Raw genomic sequence first — 23,477 nt, forward strand, 5'->3', positions numbered from 1 at the left:
TAATAGGTAACCAGCTGATGCCAATTCAGAACACTCCACACCAGCACAGCAATAACTATGGAAATTATGAGGTATGACTACAGGGAAAAAAAAAGGAAAACCCAGTACCCAAAATGCACATATTTTATACTTCAATTTAACTGCAATATAATTGTATTTTGGTTAAAAAAAAAGTTTCCTTAAACTATATGTCAAAAAGAAAAGCAAATGTATCACTTTATATTCTTTTTTTGAATTTAAAAAATATATACGTAATCTTCCTTTGTTTTTGATAAGTTCAAATATGAATTGATAGCAGGGTAATTGGATTCTTTAGGAAAGCTCTATAGAAGAGATGAATACAACATACTGTATCTTCTTTAAGAAGTATGAGCTGAAGCGTTAGGCATTCCTTATATTGTTTTTGTATATATTTAAGGAATGCTGTCCTTGTAAACAATTACTTTGAAAAAGAAATACTGAGACCAAAATACATTACTAGAGGATCTCTATAAAAGGTCACCAAAACTATCCTTACTCATGACATCAGGGAAAATGTTTTTAGAATTTATCTTGTTAGAAAAAAAATGCTACCACTTTTCTTCCTTTTTCTTTTTTGTGATTATCACAATTAAACATCAGAAGATTTTTCCCAAATAAATGCTGATGTAAATGTCGATTTCAAGGGCAAACAACTTTCATAAGAGTCTATTTCTCAAGCATTTCACCATCTGTTGAGACTGAGGCAGCACTGTTCCGGTGTGAATTGTCACTGGACTCCTGTGAAGTATTCCTTCTGGGACAGCTTATTGGGACTTGAAGCTGATTAGCAGATGTAGGCTTAGCAGCACTTGGTGGCTTTGTAGAGGAATTAGATGGAAGTCTATGACGACTACTGTCCTCACCAGAAGTAGATGAACGTCTTTTTCTTCCAAATTCCTCACTAATAGGGGGCTGCAAATTATGAAAGATAGTTTAGTGAAAATTTTACTACTTTTCCTCCTTCCTGATCTAAGGTCAGACTTTTTCAACAAAAAAGGAAACTACGTTGGCATTTCAGTAGATTTTATTAGAATAACAAAAACTTTACAGCAATTTAAGGTATTCAATTTAAATTTCCTCCTTACATAACTCAGCTTACCAGTATTTGTTCATTCTTTCACTCAACATATATTTATTAAGACTCTCGTATGTTTAGGACTTGAACTACATTGCAGGGCATAAATATAAGGCTGGGTTCCCTGCCTCCAAGAAAATGTTTCAAAGAGGCTATTTTCCTTCTTTTTTTCAACTTCTGTCAACTGCAAAGCATTTATAACTCTAGTCCCTTCCAACCCTAAACTCCTATGCTAGGCTTATTTGAATGATAACGTTTAACAGATGAAAGAAAGCAGCAGGGGGAAAAAAGAGATACCAAATCAAATAATCTTCAGTGAGTCTGAAGGTTTATCCAGGATTTCTAGGATAAGGAAACTGGACAGCATTATTGATGGTACTAATTTTAAACATTTTCAAACATTAATATCCATTAAGCTCCCAAATCCCCTCAGACTGCAAGCAGGGGGCAGAGGGGTAGGCAGTAAAAAGGTATTCTGCATTCAAAAAAAGTCAGCATTCAAGACCTTTCCAGTTACAAAGATTTGGGAGCCCAGAACTATACACCACCAGCCCAATATTTTCCTTTGGAGACAAGTTAAGACCATAACCTCCTTCTCCAATCTTCCATTGTATTTAAAAGCAGAGGCCTGGATTCTTAGTTTCTGTTCAGATAGGGCAAAAGTCACTATCACAGAGCAAGGATGTCTTTGTGACAGAACTGGCTAGGCCACTCTAGATACACCTTAATTCCAGAGACAGGCACTTCTATTAATTCCGTCCCTGGGCCGTGAAACCTATTTACACAAAATATAAAACAAACATATTACAATATAAGCAGAGATGGACCTAGCATTCCTTTCACCTCTCTCTCTTCTGTTCTTTTGATTCTTATTTCTTTTTCCTCTTTTTCCTTTATCTTATTTTCTTCTCATTCTTTTTTTAATGCTTACCTTTTCCTCTTGATATCAAATGTTTAAGGCTTACTCTTCTGTCTTTATATATGTATATAATATTCTTGTCTTAATTTTATTATGTGGGGAAACTTAAATCCATGTTATATCAGCATATATTATGAAAAGTATAGAATAAAATTATATAGAAAGTTAAAAATTACCAAACTGCTAGTGAGAAATTAGTAACATATCCATGTAAATGTTACTAAATCTATAAAATGTTTAATTACAGGGGCATATCAAAATTAAAGGGAACTGACAATTGTGCTGTGCTTACCTAAGATGTTAACATTTGGGAAATCTGGATAAACAGAGTATAAGGGAGTTCTCTGTACTATCTTTACACCTGTTTTAAAGTTTGATTTCAAAACTAGAAAATTATCATTTCAAAATAAAAAGTTAAAAAAATAAAAATTGTAAAACCAAAGTTAAGAAGTCACTGATAGCTCAAAACATGAAGGTAATAAAAAGACTACAGAAGTAAGGACTTAAAACTTATGGGGCACCTGGGCAGCTCAGTGGGTTAAGCCTCTGCCTTTGGCTCAGGTCACGATCTCCGGGTCCTGGGATGGAGCCCCGCATCGGGCTCTCTGCTCAGCGAGGAGTCTGCTTCCCCCATCTCTCTGCCTGCCTCTCTGCCTACTTGTGATCTCGCTCTGTCAAATAAATAAATAAAAATCTTAAAAAAAAAAAAAAACTTACATCAATGCGGAAGTCTTCTAACCTCTTAAAGCTACAGAGGTATTCCTGAAGTTTTGGGTCAATAGACTGTGTCTTAGATTGAGAATATTTTAGATAAGCCCAAAACTTTTCCAATCCATATAGCTGACCTAATAACAAAGAAAAATATACACAATTAATTATATAGAATTTAAAAAATGATTCATATTAAACATGACCCCATCAGCAACTAACCATTTATCTTCCAGCATATACTTTATCTAGATCTTGAGAATAAGACATTGTAATAATAATGGCAGCTAACATTTAGTAAGCATTTGTTATACAATAATACCTATTATTATACAATAATAGGTATTATTTAAGTGGTTTTTATGTATTAAACTAATTTGAACCATATAAAAACCTGTAATATAGGTGCTCTTATGTATATTACTGACAAGTAAACTAAGGCTAACAAAGTAAAGTAACTTAACCAAAGTCACACAGCTATCAGGTGGTGAAAATGGGATTCAGATCTACGTAAGAATCTAGCCCAAAACTTGCACTGTTACCCACTGTGCTAGTCCATCTTTCCAAACATATGTGCTGATATTACAAAGAATTTTCATGTAATGGAACATCAGTGAGTATTATCTTCATGTTTGTCAAGGGAAAAATAGTAAAATACTACTCCATAAAGGAAACACTTGGGCATAGTTGTTTTCCAACACCTCACAGGAATGACCTTCTTATTATACCGTACCCCATAACCTTCATCAAGAACCATAATAGTGGCCTGAAGGTCTTAAATGTCCTACTCTGAAGAAAATAGTTATGAACTCCTTCCCTTTTTATTGACTCAGGTTTACAATTTGCAAATAAAATAAGATTATTGCAGTTTTTTGTTTTGTTGTTTTACCAGATTCGTAGTCTTTTTTGGTTTCTTCTTGGAAATCCTTAAAAATTTCTTGTCTGAATTTTTTTTCCAGTCCATAACTATAAAACCTGAACAGACACTCTAATCCATACCTGTAGAAAGGAAATTAAAGGTTTATAATAAAAATTTTGCTATGACAATGTGAACATCTATGAGATAGAAGCAAACATGACAAAAATTGCCCAAGCAAAAAAATAAAGGCTTAAAGTTGTATAATTTTTAGTATGCAGTTTTTTTAGCTGAAGTGGTTATTTAGTAATCCATAGATGGTTTGGTATTTTTGTTCACTCAGCCATAGCACCTAATGGACATATACTGGGAACCTGCAGAATGAGGCAGCCCGTGGACAACTATGGTGTGGCTTTGGACAGACAGAGGATCTCTCCTTGGTATTTCTGAAGACATGGTCAAAAGATTTAGTGACATTGGGAATGCTTTAGATTTTTTCCAAACTAAGGTATAATGCATGGTTTTAGATCCTTCTGAACATAATCTTTACTAAAAAGAAAGACTATACTCTTGTGCCCTAGACCTTATGTGTAATTGATCCATTCAACTATAAGTGACAAAGATAATTAAATGGCTCCTAACAGATCTTCCCTGCTTTAGTTATAAAGTACATTTCATAAAAGATATTTTGCTAAAATAATTGTAATCACTACAAAAATCAGAAAACAAATTTCCTTGTATTCTTCTATAACTACCTAGAGAACCCAAGACAAATTTTGGACTGTGTATTAGCAAACTACATGGGCTCAACCTTTAATTAATGGTGATGACTAGAACCCATAAGAATGAACAAAGTTAACAAGATAGCAGTAAAAGGACCAAGTCTAGCTTATTCAACTAAAACATGTCACAATTAAAAGATATCTCAGTTAGGATCCTTAAGTTGTTCTAAGTGCCTTAGTGGAATAAAGACTACAGTTTCTTCATTACCAGTAACATAATTTTGCGTAGCTTTTATTCACAATAAGCGGTGAGTGTGTGTCTTTTATAACTACTAGTTTATTTGCAAGATTTCTTATTTGCCAAGAAACTTATTTATTCTGGACAGATTATCACTTTCCGTTTCTTGGCAAGCCACCAAGAGAAATGTAGGACTACCAACTACACACCCACCCACTGACCTGAGCTCTTTGCTTTGGTAGCCGTAAGTGATGCTCTTCTTTAAGCTTGTATGACTGAAGGCTAAGGACTAAGGACTAAAGAACCACCATCTCAGAAATGACAAATCTGCCTTGATACCTTTCTTATGGGAAATTATATTGATATTTGTTATACATTAGTTTATCTTGGTAAAGGCCAATAGACTACTACAATATTTGGATTTTTAGTCTTATTTTTTGGTAAACCAATTCCAAAGACCAAAAGTATGACATTAATAACAACCCAACTATGCAGCATAACTGCTGGAGTGAAGAGCAGGGGCAAATGGCCAGCCTCTCAGTTGTTATTTACTCATTTACTCCTCATTATGAGACAGCTTAGATGAATGGAAAACATAAAGGCTGAGAAGCAGAAAGAGCTACATTTGAATTCTAGCCCTGTAATTATATCCCTAAAAATGGGGATAACAATATCCTACTTTTTAAGAATAGATGACATAATATTTGTAAAGCATTTAGACCAGAGCTGGCACATTGAAGATACGTAAGTTATTTCTCTCCTTCCTTATGAAATCATCTTACTGCTAAATTTAGTCAATGGATAGATTAAGTATTGATCTTTCTAATAACAGTAACAATTTATTAAGCACTTACTGTGTATCATATGTTAAGACCTTTACATGTTCTGTTTTGCTTAATCTTCACAATAACCCTCTGAGTGTATCTACCATAATTTCCCCTACTTTATAGATAAAGAACCTAAATCTCACGGGAATAATAACTTGTCAAGCTCACAGTAATTAATAGGCTGGGATTCAAATTTAGGTATGATTTCAAAACCTTCAGACACTTAACCACTATGTCATACTTCCTACAGAAGAGCTAATCCAGGCTAGTCACGAACATTGCAGAAACAGACCCAAAATGATGTGTTAAAAAGCTACTAGAAAAATACACGGACAACTATAGGAACACAGAAGAAGCCCCAACCTAGCCTTGGATGGTCACAGGCATATCAGAAAAGTTATTAGAAAGTCCTGAAGACCAAACAAAGTGTTTGCAAAAAGAGCAAAATATCCTGAGACTAATTATAACAGTGAACAGGGTGCCTGGGTGACTCAGTCGGTTAAGCAACTGCTTTGGCTTAGGTCATGATCCCAGGGTCCTGGGATCAGTCCCAAATCAGGCTCCATGCTCAGCGGGGAGCCTGCTTCTCCCTCTGCCTGCTCTGCCTGCCATCCTCCCTGCTTGTGCTCTCTCTCTCTCTCTCTCTCTCTGATAAATAAATAAATAAATAAAATCTTTTATTTTATAAAAAATATAAATATTTTATATTTAAAAATTAAATAAAAATTATTTTATAATTATAACAATGACTTTCAAACTTTTCTATATCCAATATTAAGAAAAATATTTTATCTGGTGACCAAATTAACACAACACTCACACATATAATGTGTGCACTTAAAAACATAGATAAGTTTTGCAATAATTCTTAAATTTGCATGTATGTATTAATTGTGAAAAAATTTAGCCTTACTATGTTCAGTGCAGTCTGATATTTTTCAAACCAGTAAATTGACTTCACAACCCATTAACGGGTAGCACATCACTGTTTCAATGAGAACATCAAAATCAGAAATAGCAAATTTTGCCCTTTTGCCAACTCAGGTAAACTGGCAGTAGCTATCAAAATTTTGATAAGACTATAGATCTGAATTCAAGAATAACATTAAACAGTGCTGGGTTTGAATAGAGATGTCAGTAATAACAGAAGAGAGAAACAGAGGTAAACATACTATGTATCTGTCATTCCTGATCAAGATAAAGATTCTGGGAGAAAATTAAATAGTCTTTATTTTTATATATGTCAGGGCAAATGTAATTTATTCCAGAAAAATTTATTTGCAGCATCTTGTATTCCTCTGAAAGATTACAATAACTGATTAACAATATATTCTTATTTAAGACTTATAAGTAGAACTTGAAGAATGCTAAATTTGAGTAAACAGTGAGTGTAAAATTCTTTTTTTCTTCTTTCCATCTCTTCTTCCTCCTACCATTTTCCAGGAATAGTGTACAAGAGCCTACTTCATGTTTCTTTTCACCCTTTTAGTCTGGTATAAACATTCTCAAAGCTTATTCTGAACATTTCTCAAAGAAACAAGGTCTAACCTGGATGAAAAGAATGAGTTAGCAAAGCAGAGGGAGGAAGAAGAGAATATATATAGACATCTAGAGACTAGAGTTTAGATCATTCAGAGAACACATTCTGTACCACTGTTGCCTAGAGAACTAGAGCACTAGCAGGAAAAAGTGAGATTTGATAGATGAGTCTAGACATATGATAAGAGGCCTTATTTTTTCTTGGCTCAAGTCATCTTCACAACTAGTTTGGCTCTAAGTATTTATCAATTTGGGGTGTATATGCATATGCAAGGGAAGTCTCTAGTGGCTCTTTCAAATTTCATTTGGCCTTTGTGCCAGCCCCTAAGATGGCTCCAAATGATCCTACCTCCAGATATTCACAACCTTGGGTAGTCTCCTCCTACCAGGTATGGTACCAGGGTTGGTCTGTGTGAACAATATAACATGGCAGAAGTGATGGTATGTCACTTTCAAGCATAGGTTATACAAGACACCAAGGCTTCCATCTTGGAAGTTCTCCATCTTTCTTAGATTATTTGCTCTGGATGAAGTCATGTTGTTAAATGCCCACTGAGAGAGAGGCCTATGTGGTGAAGAACTAAAACTTCCTGCCAACAGCCATGTGAATAAGCTTGACTCCTCCAGCCTGAGTCAAGTCTTCAGAGACGGCATCCTGGTCTAACACCTTAACTGCAAATGAGACATCTAAGTCAGAACCACCCAGCTAAGCTGTTCTTAGGATCTTGACCCTTAGGAACTGTAAACTAATAAATGCTTGTTGTTTAATCTTCTGAGTTTTGGGATAATCTGCAATGCAGCAATAGGAAACTAATATAGCCCTCTCTATAGTTATGTTGTGCTACTTTCGTAGTTCAAACAGGGCTACTTCAGTACTAGCTTTTGTGTTCTTTTTTTGAAAACTCCCTTTAACTGTAAAAATATGAGAAAATATTTGACCTGTAATTTTCTTTTGCATCTTCCCAAGCAAGTTGTCTAAATTCCTCATACATTTTTTTATTGAAGTGATCTCTGAGGAAAAAGGACCAGAAACGAAAGAGGGTATTCATTTCTTGGGACTGGCCAATTCCCAAGCGTTTTCTCTCTGGAAAAAGTTAAAATAATAAAACATTTTTTTGTTAAAGAAACTTATTAAAGTCAAAGCAGCAGACATTTTACATAACCTAAAACAAGGAACGTTAAAACACATTAATCTCCAAAATGTATTTGGGTTTCTTCTAAGTAAGGGACAAATATTAATCCATTTCCTGACTCATTGCTCAAATCTAAGCATTCGTCAGTACTAATAAGAATATGCTAAACTTTATTTCTTAATGAGTTAAGCTACAAAACACATGAATACTTACTTAAGGTAATTATAACAAAATAAAAGAATATCTTCACCTGATATTAAATGTCACATTTAAAAATATATTTTAGTTTTAAACATAGCTACATAAAGGACAAGCATCTTACCACTTAGACATCTTCGACGATACTTGTGGTACACTTGTTGGGTAAAGCCATTTTCCTTCAAAAGTTCATGAGAAGGGTGCTGGAACTTTGGGAATGATTGAGGAGTACATCCATAACTTCCTACTAGTGGTGCACCTTCTGAAGGTGAAGCATTTGAACTGCTGTTTGAGGAGGGGGGAAAAAAGCCTTCAAACTGAAATATCAAGAACCAAGTGTTTAAACCAAGTGTTTAAACAATCTGTGTTACTTGTTCGTTATTGCATCTGAACAGTGAAAAGACATTAGTCCCTAACAATAAATTAATGACATAAAAATCTAATTGCTATTTATGTTTAAATAGCATATTTAACAGGTATATTCAGAAGATGATAAGGAACATGGTTATAAACATGGTTATAAATTCTCAAATTAAAGCAGTAAGTAGAAGCAGATAACTGAATAGCTAGCTTATTCCTCCTCCAGATCTATTATTAGTTTAGTTTCTTATGTAGGGGAGAAATTTTCAATTTTCATGAGTAATTAAGTAAATGAAGTAAGTTGGATAAATGGAAATGAGAAATAATATCTGGCACAAAGATAACAATTTCATGAGTCCAAAGACATACTTGCAATTCTGTACATCAATTTCATTTCTGAAATATCTCTGAAATCGGTCTTTTCCTTTTTGTCTGCATTCCATTATTCAAATTCAGGTTTCCTTCCTCTTTCACTCAAACTAACTGGTCTCCCAATTTTTCCAATCTCCCTCCTCTATCCTACCACCAAAGTGATCTTCCTGTGTTTTGTTTTTTGTTTTTGCTTCAAAGTGATCTTCCTAAAACTGTGATCTAAATCAGTGGTTTTCAATGTGTTGTCTGTGGATGCTTGGAGGGGTTCCCAGGAACTCTTCAGAAAATTTGTAACACAAGACCGTTTTTCACAATAACACTAAGGTATTATTTGCCCTTTTCACTGTGTTCACATTTGTACTGAATAGTTACTAAAGCAATGGTGTAGAAAATGACTGATGAAAATTGAGGCAGTGGCACAAACTTTACATACTAGTGATTGTATTATTCACTGCAATGCATGGGCAAGTTTTTAAAAATGCCAGTTTCAACTTAAGATTCCTTGATGGAGCAAAAAAAATTAACTATGTGAAATCTCAAGCCTTGAGTACCTACCTGTCTTACTGCGTGTGACAAAATGGGACAAAAGCTTTAGTGTTATAGAAAGTTCTGGAAATGTTTCACAACAATGTGAAGATACTTAACATTCCTGATCTGTACACTTAAAAATGATTAAAATGGGAAATTTTTATGTGGTTTTAAATCACAATTAGAAAAAAATGGGGGGCGCCTAGGCGGCTAATTGGTTAAGTGTCCCAACTCTTGGTTTCAGCTTGGGTTATAGCCTCGGGGTCCTGGGATTGAGTCCCAAGTCAGGCTCCATTCTCAGCTCAGAGTCTGTTTGTCCCTGTCCCTCTGCTCTCCCCCATCCCCCACCACTGTCCACTCTCTAAAAAAGAAATAAAATCTTTTTTTAAAAAAATGGGATGAAAGCATAAAGCACTTTTGCAGCATTATCAAAGTATAATGGCTATTTTTATGGACTGAATGTGTCTTGAATTCCTAGCTCCTAATATGAAGGTATTAGGAGGTAATTAAGTCATGAGGGTAGAGTTCTAATGAGTGGAGTACGTGCCCTTATAAAAAGAAACACAAGATAGCTTGCTTCCTTTCTTTCTGCTACTTGCCATGTGAGGATACAAGAAGATAGCCATCTGCAAAGCAGGCCCTCACCAGATACCAGATCTGTTGGCACCTTCATCCTAAAACTGTGAGAAATAAACTTAAGCTACCCAGTCCATGCCATATGTGTTAAGAGCAGCTCAAACTGAGACAGTTGTCTTAAGTCAAAGCACTTGTGTGATAAAGTTGTGAGCTGACCTAATTGATTTTTTCATGGAACACCATTTCTAACTAGAAAACAAACAAATTATGGTTATTCAGACTTCATTTTGTGTCAGATATTTCCTTGAAAATGAACAAAATGAATCTGTAATGTCATGGAAAACTGAGCTTTCATGCACATATTAGAATTTTTGAAACCTTGTATTTGTCACCAAGAGCCTGATAGTTTCCACTAATATTTAGACTTTTCTAGTGAAATCAGTGGTGATTTTTTTTAGGAGTTTGTATATGCATGTCTGCGTGTATGGTAAAATATACACAATATTTAATTTTAATCATTCTTAAACATGCTTACTATTCATCAGCATTAAATATTCTCAATGTTATATAACCATCACCACTCTATACCTAAAACTTCTATATCATCCCTAACAAAAACTCTATTAAACAAAATTAGCCCTTTCTTCCTCCCTTCAGCTCTCAATATCTTTTATTCTACTTTCTCTCTTTTAATTTGATTATTCAGCGTACCTCACATACAAGTGAGAAGATACTCTACTCACCCTTTGAGTCTGACTTATTTCACTAAGCATGTTTTCAAGGTCTATCTATGTTGTTGTTGCAATAAGTTAAACTTTCATTCTTTGATATGGTTGAATAATATTCCATTATATGTATATACCATATTGTGTTTATGCAGTAATCTGTTAAAGGACATGTGTTGTTTACATCTTTTGGCTGTTATGAATAATACTTCTATAAACATGGACTTAAAAACGTTTGTTCAACTCCCTGATTTCAATTCTTTTGGATATAACCCTCAGGAGAGCAATAACTGGAACATATGGTAATTGTATGTTTTAACCTTTTGAAAAAATGACAAACTGTTTTGCAGTGGCTGTGGCAGTTAATATTTTCACAAACAATGCTCAAGAGTTCCAATTTCTCCACATCTTCACAAACATTTATTTTCAGGAATAAACATATGTATTTATTTAACTATGTTCTTGGGGCCTAAACTCATGACCCTGAGATCAAGACCTGAGCTGAAATCAAGGGTTGGGTGCTTAACCAACCAAGCCTCCCAAATGCCCCATATTTGCAGTGTTTTAAAAAATTATACATATTAGATAGCTCAGGCTGTCATAACAAGATACCACAGGCTGGATGGCTTAAACAACAGAAATTTATGGTCTCACAATTCTTGAGGTCAGAAGTCTATTAGAAGGTGGAAGAGGGGCAGTAAAATATCCTCTGGACTGAAAAGGTACTTTGAGACCAAAAAACAAACCAAGCAACTCCAAACTATTTAGCTTTTTATTTAGGGCAACTTACTGACAGGAGGATCGGGTGGAAAGATGATCTCAGCACTATGCAGCTATTTTCCACAAAGTCTGTAACTTAATCTATAGAGATTATAGAGCAGGGGGATCATTGTGGGGAGGCTGAAGGGCAGTTATCTAAAGTAGCACTATCTGTGTGCCAGAGGGATCTCTACTATTCATCTGAAGTGGCACAATCTGTACACCTTCCCTCATTCTAGCTAGAGTGCACACTAACCTCCAACAGGCCTGGAACATGTGGCCCTGTGGAAGGTCACTGTGCAGACAAGAACAAGATAGAAAGCAAAAGATGGAGTCAGTATTGTCAGCACTCCTACAAAGTCCAACATTAAAGTGGCAGCAGCATTGGTTTCTGGTGAGGCTTCTCTTCCTCGCTTACAGACACCCACCTTCTCTATGCATCTTCACATGGCTTTTCCTCTGTGTATATACAGAAAGAGATCTCTCGTATTTCTTCCTCTTCTTATAAAGACACCAGTCCTATTAAATTAGGGGCCACCTTTATGACTTCATTTAACTTTACCTTTAATGGGTCTCCCTGTACTACCTCCAAGTATAATCACACTGGGGGTTAAGACTTCAACATGTAATTTTAAGGAGAAACCATAATACCATTCTAGTAGGTATGAGGAGGTATCTCACTGTGGTTTTTTATTTGCATTTCTCTAATGACTAATGATATTGAACATCTTATCATGGGCTTATTGGCCATTTGTATATCTTCTTTGAAGAAATTTCTATTGAAATCCTTTGCCTATTTTTGAATTGGGTTTTTTTAGTTGTCAAGTTTTTGAAGTACATTATATATTCTAAATATTAATCCCTTAACAGATACTTGATTTGCAAACTTGATTTTCTCCTATTGAATAGGTTGTCTTTTGACTCTGACACATAAAAGTTCTTAATTATAGGGGTGCCTGGGTGGCTCAGTGGGTTAAGCTTCTGCCCTCGGCTCAGGTCATGATCTCAGGGTCCTGGGATCAAGCCCCACGTCGGGCTCTCTGCTCAACAGAGAGCCTGCTTCCCCCCTCTCTCTGCCTGCCTCTCTGCCTACTTGTGATCTCTGTCTGTCAAATGAATAAATAAAATCTTTTTTTAAAAAATGTTCTTAATTATAATGAAGTGTAATTTATTTTTTTTCTTTTGTTACCTGTGCTTTTGGTGTCATACAAGAAACCAATGTCAAATCCAGGGTGATGAAGATTTTCCCTTATGCTTTCTTCTAACAATTTTATAGCTTTAACTCTTAAGTTTAGGTCTTTGATCAATTTTGAGTTAATTTTTTTATACAGGGTATGAGATCTGGATCCATCCTTATCCATCCTTTTCCATGTTGGATATTCAATTTTCCCAGTACTATTTGTTGACAAGATGGGCCTTTTCTTTACTGAACAGTTCTAGCACCCATTTTGAAAATAAACTGACCAGACATATGAGGGTTTATTTCTAGGTTCTCTATTCTATTCCATTGGTCCACTTGCCTGTCCTTATGCCAGGACCATAATATTTCTTTTTAATTTTTAATTTTTTTCTTTTTTGTTTACAATTTCTTTTTTTAAAGATTTTATTTATTTATTTGATGGGGGGGTGGGGGAGAGAAAGCAAGCACAAGCAGGGGGAGCGACAGGTAGAGGGAGAAGCAGGTTTCCCGCTGAGCAAGGAGCCTAACATGGGGTTCAATCCCAGGACCCTGCAATCACGACCTGAGCTGAAGGCAGCCACTAAACTGACTGAGCCACCCATGTGCTTTAGTTTAATACTGTAGCTTTGTAGTAACTTTCAAAGTCAGGAAGTGTTAGTCCTCCAATTTTATTCTTCATCTCTAGGACTGTTTTGGCTTCTCAGGACTCCTTGCAGTGTCCTATGAATTTGAGAATAAGGTTTTCCATGTCTGTGAAAATCATTGTCAGACACACAGAAAAATGGAAGAAAATAGAAAACCCAGAAATGAATCTTTTTTATGGTCAACTAATCTTTGACAAAGCAAGAAAGAACATCCAATGTAAAAAATGTAAATGTAAAATGTGATGTAAAAATGTAATGTAAATGTAATATAAATGTAAAAAATGTAATGTAAAAAAGACAGTCTCTTCAACAAATGGTGGTGGGAAAACTGGACAGCGACATGTAAAAGAATAGAACTGGACAACTTTCTTATACCATACACAAAAATAAATTCAAAATGAATGAGAGACCTAAATATGAGACAGGAAACCATCAAAATCCTAGAGGAGAACACAGGCAGTAACCTCTCAGACATCGGCCATAGCAACTTCTCACTGGACAGGTCTTCGGAGGCAAGGGAAACAAAAGCAAAAATGAACTACTGGGACTTCGTCAAGATAACGGACTTCTGCACAGTGAAGGAAACAATCATCAAAATTAAAAGACAACCTTTGGAGTCGGAGAAGATATTTGTAAATGACATATCAGATAATGGGTTAGTATCTAAAATCTACAAAGTACTTATTGAATTCAACACCAAAAACAAATAATCCAGTTAACAAAGAGGCAGAAAACATAGACATTTTTCCAAAGAAAACATCCAGATGGCTAACAGACATCACCAGCAAAATACAAATCAAAATGAGATAATATCTCACACCTATCAGAAAGGCTAAAATAGTAACATAGGAAACAACAGGTGTTGGTGAAGATGTGGAGAAAGGGGAAACTCTCTTACACTGTTGGTGGGAATGCAAATTGGTACAGCCACTCTGGAAAACAGTATGGAGGTTTCTCAAAAAGTTATAATAGAGAACTACCCTCTGACCCAGCAATTGCACTACTAGGAATTTACCCAAAGGATACAAAAATACTGATTCAAAGGGGCACATGTGTCCCAATGTTCATAGGAGCATTATCAATAATAGCAAAATTATGGAAAAAGCCCAAATGTCCATTGACTGATGGATAAAGAATGTATGGTGTTTATGTATGTATGTGCATATATATATATATGCAATGGAATATTACTCAACTATAAAAAAGAAGAAATCTTGCCATTTGCAACAACATGGATGAAGATAGAGAGTATTATGCTAATCAAAATAAGTCAGTCACAGAAAGACAAATACCATATGACTTCATTCAGGTGTGGAATTTAAGAAACAAAACAGATGAACACAGGGGGATATTAAAAAAAGAGGCGAATCATAAAACAGACTTTTAACTATAGAAGACAAATTGAGGATTACTGGAAGGGAGGCTGGTGAAAGGATGGGTAAATGGGTGACAGCTATTAAGGCTCTTGTGATGAGCACTAGGTGTTGTATGTAAGTGATGAATCACCAAATCCTACCTGTGAAAGTAAAATTACACTGTATGTTAGCTAACTAGAATTTAAATAAAAATTTGGAAGGGGAAAAAAAAGGAAAAGACTGTTGGAATTCTGATAAGGATTTTGTTGAATCTATAGATCACTTTAGATAGCACTGATATCTTAACAATGTTAAGTCTTCCTATCCATGAATATGAAATGTCTTTCCATTTATTTAGGTCTGCTGTAATTTTTTCAGCAATGTTTTGTAGTTTTCAGCATACAGAACTTTCACGTCTTTGGTTAGATTTTTTTTCCCCCCTAAGTATCTAATTCTTTTAGGTGCTAATGTAAGTAGAATTGCTTTCTTAATTTCCTTTTCAAATTGCTCAAATGCTGGCATATAGAAACCCAACTGATTTCTGTTTTGTACCCTGCAACTTTGCCAAATTTGTTTATTAGTTTTAGTACCTTTCTCATTGATCCTCTGAGATTTTCTATATATGGAATCACAGTATCTGTGACTAGAGATAGTCTTACCCCTTCCTTTTTTTTTTTTTTTTTTTTTTTTTTTTTTTTTTTTTTTTTTTTTTTTAATTCATTTGAGAGAGAGAGCATGCACAAGCAACGGGAGAGACAGAAGCAGGGGGAGAGGCAGAAGCAGACTCCCAGCTGAGCTAGGAGCCTGATATGGGGCTTGCTCCCAGGACCTGGAGATCATGACCTGAACCAAAGGCAGATGCTTAACCATCTGAACCACTCAGGCAACTCTTACTCCCTCCTTTCTAATTTGATGTCTTTCCTTTCCTTCTCTACTAGCTCTGGCTAAAACTTTCAGTACAACTTTGAATACCAACAGTGAAATCAAATATCCTTTTTATTTATTTATTTATTTATTTATTTGACAGGGAGACAGAGAGCACAAGCAGGCAAAATGGCAGGCAGTGGGAGAGGGAGAAGCAGGCAGTGCTGAGCAGGGAGCCTGACTCGGGGCTCTATAGCAGGACCCTGGAATCACGACCCAAGATGAAGGCAGAGCCTCATCTTGTTTCTGATTTTAGGAAGAACAAATTTCAGTCTTTCACCATTGAGAATGATGTTAGCTGTGGGTTTCTTACAAATACTTTTTACCATGCTGAGGGGTTTTCCTTCTATTCTTAGTTTTCAGACTTTTTAATCATAAAAAGATGTTGGATTTTGTCAAATGTTTTTTCTATGTCAACCGAGATGATCACGTAGTCACTTCCTTAATTCTTTTTTTAAAAATCTTAATTTATTTATTTTAGAGGGAGTCAGTGTGTGCAAGTGTGGGCAGGGGGAGAGGGAGAGAGAGAATCCTTCAGCAGACTCCCCTCTGAGCTCAGGGCTTGATGTGGGGCTTAATCCCAGGACCTTGAGATCATGACCTGAGCTGAGATGAAGGTCGGCTGCCTAACTGACTGGGCCACCCAGGTGCCCCAGTCATTGCGTTAGGTCTATTAATATGATGTAGTACATTGATTTTCTTAGTTGAACCACTCTTGCATTACTGGGATAAATTCCACTTGGTCATGGTGAATAATCTTTTCAACATACTAATGGACTTTTTAAAAATTTATTTTTATTTATTTATTTTTTTAAGTAGGCTCCATGCTCAACATGGAGCTTGAATTCACAACCCTCAGATTAAGAGTCACGTGCTCTACTAACTGAGCCAGCCTAGTGTCCCTGACAGCTGCTGGATTTCATTTGTTAATATTTGGTGAGAACTTCTGCATCTATATTCATAAGGGGCACTGGTATATAATTTTATTTTCTTGTGATGTCTTTATCTGGTTTTGGCATCAGCATAACACAGGCCTCATAGAGTAAGCATTCCCTTCTCTTCAAATTTTTGGAAGAGTTTGAAAGAGATTAGTGTTAATTCTTTAACTATCTGGTAGAATTCACTTCAAGTGGAGCCATTGGTCTGGAATTTTCTTTGTTAGGGGAAGTCTTTGATTACTGATTTGATCTCTTTTATGCAGGGGTTCAGACCGTCTATTTCTTCTTCCATCAGTTTAATTTGTAAGTTTTGAGGAATCTGTTCATTTCTTCCAGGTTGTCTAATCTGTTAATGTATATTGTTCACACTAATCTCTTCTAATCCTCTTATCTCTATAAAATTGGTTAGTTATGTTTCCATCTCTATTTCTGATTTTAGTTATTTGCATCTTCTCTTTTTGCTCTGGCAGTCAGCTAAAGAAGCTTTGTTAGTTTTGTTGATCTTCTCAAAGAACCAACATTTGTTTTTTTGTTTGTTTGTTTGTTTTTCCCAACATTTGTTTTTGATTTTCTCTACTGTTTTTCTCTTCTCTTTATTGTTTATTTTTGCTCTCATTTTCAACATTTCCTTCCTCCCTTCTGCAAGCTTTGCGTTTATTTTGCTCTTCATTTTCAAGTTTCTTAAAATATAATGTTAGGTTACTGATTTGTGAACTCTTTTCTTTTTAAATGTAGGCATTTATAGCTATAAATTCCCCTCTGAGCACTGCTCTCCTTGCATTCCTTTAAGATTTGGTATGCTGTTTTCACTTTCATATCTCTCTCAGTATTTTCTAATTTCCTTTATGATGTCTTCTTTGACTCATGGGTTAAAACTATGTTGTTTAACTCTCACATACTTGTGAATTTTCCAGTTTTACTTCTGTTATAGATTTCTACTACCTTCATTCCACTGCAATCAGAGAAGATATCTTATATGGTATCACATTTAAAGTCTACTGAAGCTTTTGTTTTGGCCCAACACATGGTCTATAGTACAAAACGTCCTGTGTATACTTACGAATGTATATTCTGTGCTGTTGTTGGGTAGACTATATTATGTGTGTGTGTATATATATATATATATAAAATCTTCTAGGTCTAATTAGTTTATTGCATTGTTCAGGTCCTCTATTTTGTTACTCATCTTATGTCAAGTTGATTTATGCATTATTGAAAGTAGAGTATTGAAATCTCCAACTATTCTTGTAGAAATGTTTATTTCTCTCTCCAATTTTTTTCAATTTTTGCTTCATATATATTTTTTTTAAAGATTTATTTATTTATTTGAGAGAGAGTGGTGGGAAGGGCAGAGGGAGAGAATCTCAAGCAGACTTCCTGCTAAGCATGGAACCTGACAAGGTGCCTAGATTTCACAACCTTGAGATCATGAGCTGCGCTGAAATTAAGAAATAGATGCTCAACTGACTAAACCACCCAGATGCCCCAATTTTTGTTTCATAGACTATGAGGGGCTGTTAATAGTTACATATACGGGGGCGCCTGGGTGGCTCAGTGGGTTAAAGCCTCTGCCTTCGGCTTAGGTCATGATCTCAGGGTCCTGGGATCGAGCCCGCATCGGGCTCTCTGCTCAGCAGGGAGCCTGCTTCCCCCCTCTGTCTCTGCCTGCATCTCTGCTTCCTTGTGATCTCTGTCAAATAAATAAATAATAAAATCTTAAAAAAAAAAAAAGAAAGAAAAAAGTGTTGCTTTAAAAAAAAAAAGTTACATATACGTTTATACAATTAACCCTTGAACAATGTAGGAGTTAGGGGTGCTGACACTCTACACTAGTCAAAAATCTACATGTAAATATTGTCTCCCTAAAAACTTTACTAATAGCCTACTGTTGACCAGAAGCCTTGCTGATAACATACACAGTTAATTAACACATACATTGTATGTCATGTGTATTACATACTATACTCTTATAGTATGTAAAGAAAAGAAAATGTTATTTAAAAACCATAGGAGGGGCGCCTGGGTGGCTCAGTGGGTTAAGCCTCTGCCTTTGGCTCAGGTTGTGATCTCGGGGTCCTGGGATCGAGCCCTGCATTGGGCTCTCTGCTCAGCAGGGAGCCTGCATCCCCCTCTCTCTCTGCCTGCCTCTCTACCTACTTGTGATTTCTCTCTGTGTGTCAAATAAATAAATAAAATCTTAAAAAAAATCATAGGGGGGGCACCTGGATGGCTCAGTGGGTTAAAGCCTCTGCCTTCGGCTGGGATCATGATCCCAGGGTCCCAGGATCGAGCCCCACATCAGGCTCTCTGTTCAGCAGGGAGCCTGCTTCCTCCCTCTCTCTCTGCCTGCTGCTCTGCCTACTTGTGGTCTCCTTCTCTCTGTCAAATGAATTTAAAAAATCATAGGAAAGGGGCACCTGGGTGGCTCAGTGGGTTGAAGCCTCTGCCTTCGGCTGGGGTCATGATCCCAGGGTCCTGGGATCGAGCCCCACATCGGGCTCTCTGCTCAGCGGGGAGTCTGCTTCCCCTCCCCCCTCTCTCTGCCTGCCTCTCTGCCTACTTGTGATCTCCATCTGTCAAATAAATAAATCTTTTTAAAAAATCATAGGAGAAAATAATATTTATAGTACTCTAGTGGGGATGTAAGTATAACTGGAGTATATGAAACTGTATTCATATCAGTCAGCCTAGGATTTATTTTAGCCAAATTCTGCAGATTAGGAACAAATAAACTGGAAAGAGATGAGAGTTTACTCAGCTTGAGATTTGGAGATATTAGAGGTATAAAATAAGTCTAAGAGCAAGAATCTAAAATTCAATAAAAATTTATAAGACACAAACTAACAAGAAAATTAAAATTTTTAATCAAAAAATAATGCAAAAAAACCCCCAAAACAAACAGAAGGATATATACATCAGATCACCCACCTATTGGCATGATCACACAATGGACTTTAAAATAACCATGATTAGATTAATATGTTGAAGGAATTCATGGAAAGGAGAACATGCATGATAAAAAAACTTCAGCAGGAAAAAGAGAACTATTAATAAGAAGTCAAATGGTAATACAAAATTTATAAAGCACAATTATCAGAAATGGAAAATTTCTGTGATAAGCTTATCAGGAGACTGGACACAACTAAAAATGAACAAGGGTCAATCAAAATTATCCAACGTGAATTACAAAGAGAAAAAGTAGAAAAAAAAAATCAGATCATCTAAGAGCTGTGAGATATTAACAAATGATCTAATATACATGTAATTGGATCCCAGAAGTAGGAACAAACAAGAACACAGGGCAAAAAATACTTGAAGAGGTAAGAGACGAAAATTTTCCTAAATGAATAAAAGACAACAAACAATGAACCCAAAAACTTCAGAGAACCACAAGCAGGATAAATACCTTATGTGTCACACAGATATATACACATATAACCATACCCATATCTAGATCCATCAAAGAATTTTATACTCAATATCTTTCAAAATAGAAAAAGACAAACTTCTCCTGATAAACAAAAGTAGATAGAATCCACTCCTAACAGACCTGTACAACGAGAAATTTTTAAGAAATAAAGAGCATTACAAATGGTAAAAATGAGAGCAAATGTTTGAAAAATTTCTCACATTGGGGCGCCTGGGTGGCTCAGTCAGTTAAATGTCTGCTTTCAGTTCAGGTCATGGTCTCAGGCTTCTGGGACTGAGACCAGGGATCGTCTGATCATCTAGCTTCCTGTTCAGAGGGGAGTCTGCCTCTCCCTCCTCACCCTCCCCAATGCACTCTCTCTCTCTCTCTCTCTCTCAAATAAAAACTCTATAAATAGATAGATAGATTATAGATAAAATAAAAATTTCTCATGTTTTTAAACTGTCTACAGAAAAGTAATAATAAAGCTATATTACAGAGGATGGGAGGAAATGGAACTTTATGGTATTAAGATTCTTATGCTATACATGTAGTGGTATAATATTATTTGAAAGTAGACTAAGTTGAAATGTATATTATGAACAGTAGAAGACCAGTAAAAAATAAGAGATATAACTGAGAAGCCAATGGTAGAGATAAAATAGAATTATCATAAAAACTCAGCCAATCCAAAAGATGGAAGAAAAAAGAACAAAGAAGAGATGAAAAAAAGTAGAATACAAAATAAAAAAAATTAAAATTAAAATGGCAGATTTAAATCCAACCATATCCATAATTACATTAAGGTAGATGATCTAAAGATATGAATGTTGATAATGGGGTGAGGCTGTGTGTGGAAGGCAGGGAATGCATGGTGTCTAAGGGAACTCTCAGTACCTTCCACTCAATTTCTGCTGTGAACCTAGAACTACTCTAAAAAGTAGGTCAATTTAAAAAAATATATAGTCATTTTTATAAATACTTGTCTGTCACCCCTGAATTAAGCTCCAGAAAGGCAGGGTCTGTAATTATCTTGTTCCCTGCTATATACTTAGTGCCTAGGAAAGTGTCCAACATAATGTTAAGCCCCTGCTTTCCTGATACATTTTACTTGTGGAAGAACGTGGAGTGGTGCCTGGGAATGAATAAATCACTATATAGATGAATTATTAATAATGAAAGATATAATATAATAAAAAATGAATTGTAAGGAATATATTCCTAACTAAACGTTCCATTAAATGTTCTAACTAAACTAAATGTTACTGACTAAAATCTTTCACCATTATTTGTTGATCTCTAAATATATTGCTCTGATTAAAAAAAAAAAACAAACACACTGGAGGGGTGCTTAGGTGGCTCAGTTGGTTAAGCGTCTGACTTCAGCTCAGGTCATGATCCCAGGGTCCTGGGATCGAGCCCTATATTGTTGGGCTCCCTGCTCAATGGGAAGCCTGCTTCTCTCTCGGTCTTTTCCCCTGCTCGTGCTTTCTCTCTCTAATAAATAAAAATCTTAAAAAAAAATACCCTGGAAAATAAACTCTCAAAATCACTTAGAACACAATAACCCTAAGTATACAATAGGTGTGCAAAAAACATATACACATTTTATATTTTATGGACAATATATCTAATGAGAACAAATGTAAAAGTACCAAATAAATATCACTGGAAAGACAGAGGTGGAGATTTTCAGATCGTGATAAATTCACTAGCTTTTCTTTGAATGAAACTATTTAATCCTCCCCTTCTAGTAACTAAAGAATACTTTTTCCTAAGCTAAATCTTCATTTAGAAAGTTGGTCAGATAATTATTCTGAAAATATCTACACAAACAGAAGTTTACAAGAAACACACAGCAATTAGCAGCAAATCACCTCTGCATCCACTGTATAAGATAAAACATATCATGTTATATTGCACAACTGGCACTATCAAAGGTTTGCTCTATCATCTCTATTGAGGTAAATAAGTCTTTAAAAAAAAAAAAGCTAAAAGAAAAACCACTTACTACTAATAGTCAACTAATCTAAGTTATTTTCCCCCAAAAGGAAAAACTTCAAAATAACAAGGTGTTTTATTTCCATATTCTTTTTATAGTTTGAGTAGTTTGTTTAGCACATTAATTCACTAAGAACCCACTATGCCACTGAGAATCTGGAATCTTTCATAAACTTAAATATTTTCTTATCTAAGAGTACACATTTGTGGAAACTAGTTTAAATGGGAAAAAAATTGTCCTATTCAATTATTCCTTAATGTATTTATTGGAAAATGTCCCATTTATTTCCCTTTCTTCCGCTTCTTTTTAAAAACTATTTTCATTGTTCCATACTTTGCTAACATATAAATTTTTAAATATTCCAAATGTCTAATTAGTAACTATTTTCAACAAACTTAAAAAAAAAGCAATGTTTGACAAATACAGTACCTGACAGAAGATGTTCTTGGCCCATGATCTCTGGAATCCATTACCCAACCAACATGACACTCTAGAGGGGGATTTGTACTATGTCTTGTTTTTCTCTTTCTTGGACTCTAAAGAAAAAGAAGTCAAACATTGCAATTATTTCAGTAATGTGAACTTCACAAGTAAATTGAAACCCTCTGACTGTAAACTAGCTCAAACATTTTCATACTGTAGATGACACATTATGAAATCACATGAAGTCACAAAACTTAAACATCTCACATACAAGTTACAAAACTTAACAAAGAAGGTCCTTTGCTAGGATTCAACCCAAGGATTAAAGGAAATACACTTTAGTGTGAGTCTTCATTATACCTTCTGATTAACATTAATTACACTACAAATTTTAAGGAAGTTATTCCTTAACCTGAGAAAACATCACTGGTAAAATACCATTTTTAAGTGAGTTCTTACCATCTAAAATATATATTTTTTAAAATATGATAGAAACTAAAAAGTCTCATTTTGGAATGTTAAAGGATATAAAATGCAGCCTTTATATTTCTGGTAGTTTTGTGTACCTTTACATCAATAGCTTTTGGTTCTTTAACAACAGGATAAAATCTTGGTGTTTTATTTGGATCTTGTAACCTAGGTGTTCGAGGTGTTTTAGGTGTTCTTGCAGGATAAATTCTAGGAGAATCTGGAACTGCTGTGGGCAATGAACGGGCCATTGTTGCTGAAGATATTTCTGAAACATCAAATAGCTTCGGGGCTAATTCATCACTTAAACCTGCAAAGCAAAAAAGTAGTTAAATGTATTTAGATGCTAAGAAAGGGGGCACCTGTTTGGCTCATGGGTTAAGCCTCTGTCTTCAGCTCAGGTCATGATCTCAGGGTCCTGGCATCAGCCTGCATCAGGCTCTCTGCTCAGCCGTGAGCATGCTTCCCCCCCACCTCTCTCTGCCTGCCTCTCGGCCTACTTGTGATCTCTCTGTGTCAAATAAATAAATAAAATCTTAAAAAAAAAAATAGATACTAAGAAAGTATTTTACTTGAGA

The 23,477-nt window shown here is 35.4% G+C and overlaps 1 protein-coding gene across 1 annotated transcript in view; it reads right to left on the reverse strand.

The window, feature by feature from the left end:
- Positions 1–591: 591 nt before the first annotated feature.
- Positions 592–23,477, reverse strand: part of LOC111155028 (La ribonucleoprotein domain family member 1B) — a 131,905-nt gene continuing 109,019 nt past the window's right edge. Inside the window, exons 13-19 of the mRNA XM_022515046.1 lie at positions 22,998–23,209; positions 22,438–22,544; positions 8,361–8,521; positions 7,845–7,989; positions 3,613–3,722; positions 2,733–2,860; positions 592–933 (exon numbers count right to left, since the gene is read on the reverse strand). Coding sequence (XP_022370754.1) covers positions 688–933; positions 2,733–2,860; positions 3,613–3,722; positions 7,845–7,989; positions 8,361–8,521; positions 22,438–22,544; positions 22,998–23,209 — 1,109 coding nt within the window. The 3' untranslated portion in view covers positions 592–687. The remainder of the gene's footprint in view (positions 934–2,732; positions 2,861–3,612; positions 3,723–7,844; positions 7,990–8,360; positions 8,522–22,437; positions 22,545–22,997; positions 23,210–23,477) is intronic.

This window comes from Enhydra lutris, unplaced genomic scaffold (assembly GCF_002288905.1).
Source record: "Enhydra lutris kenyoni isolate GAN:26980312 unplaced genomic scaffold, ASM228890v2 scaffoldscaffold3, whole genome shotgun sequence".
NCBI lineage: Eukaryota > Metazoa > Chordata > Mammalia > Carnivora > Mustelidae > Enhydra > Enhydra lutris.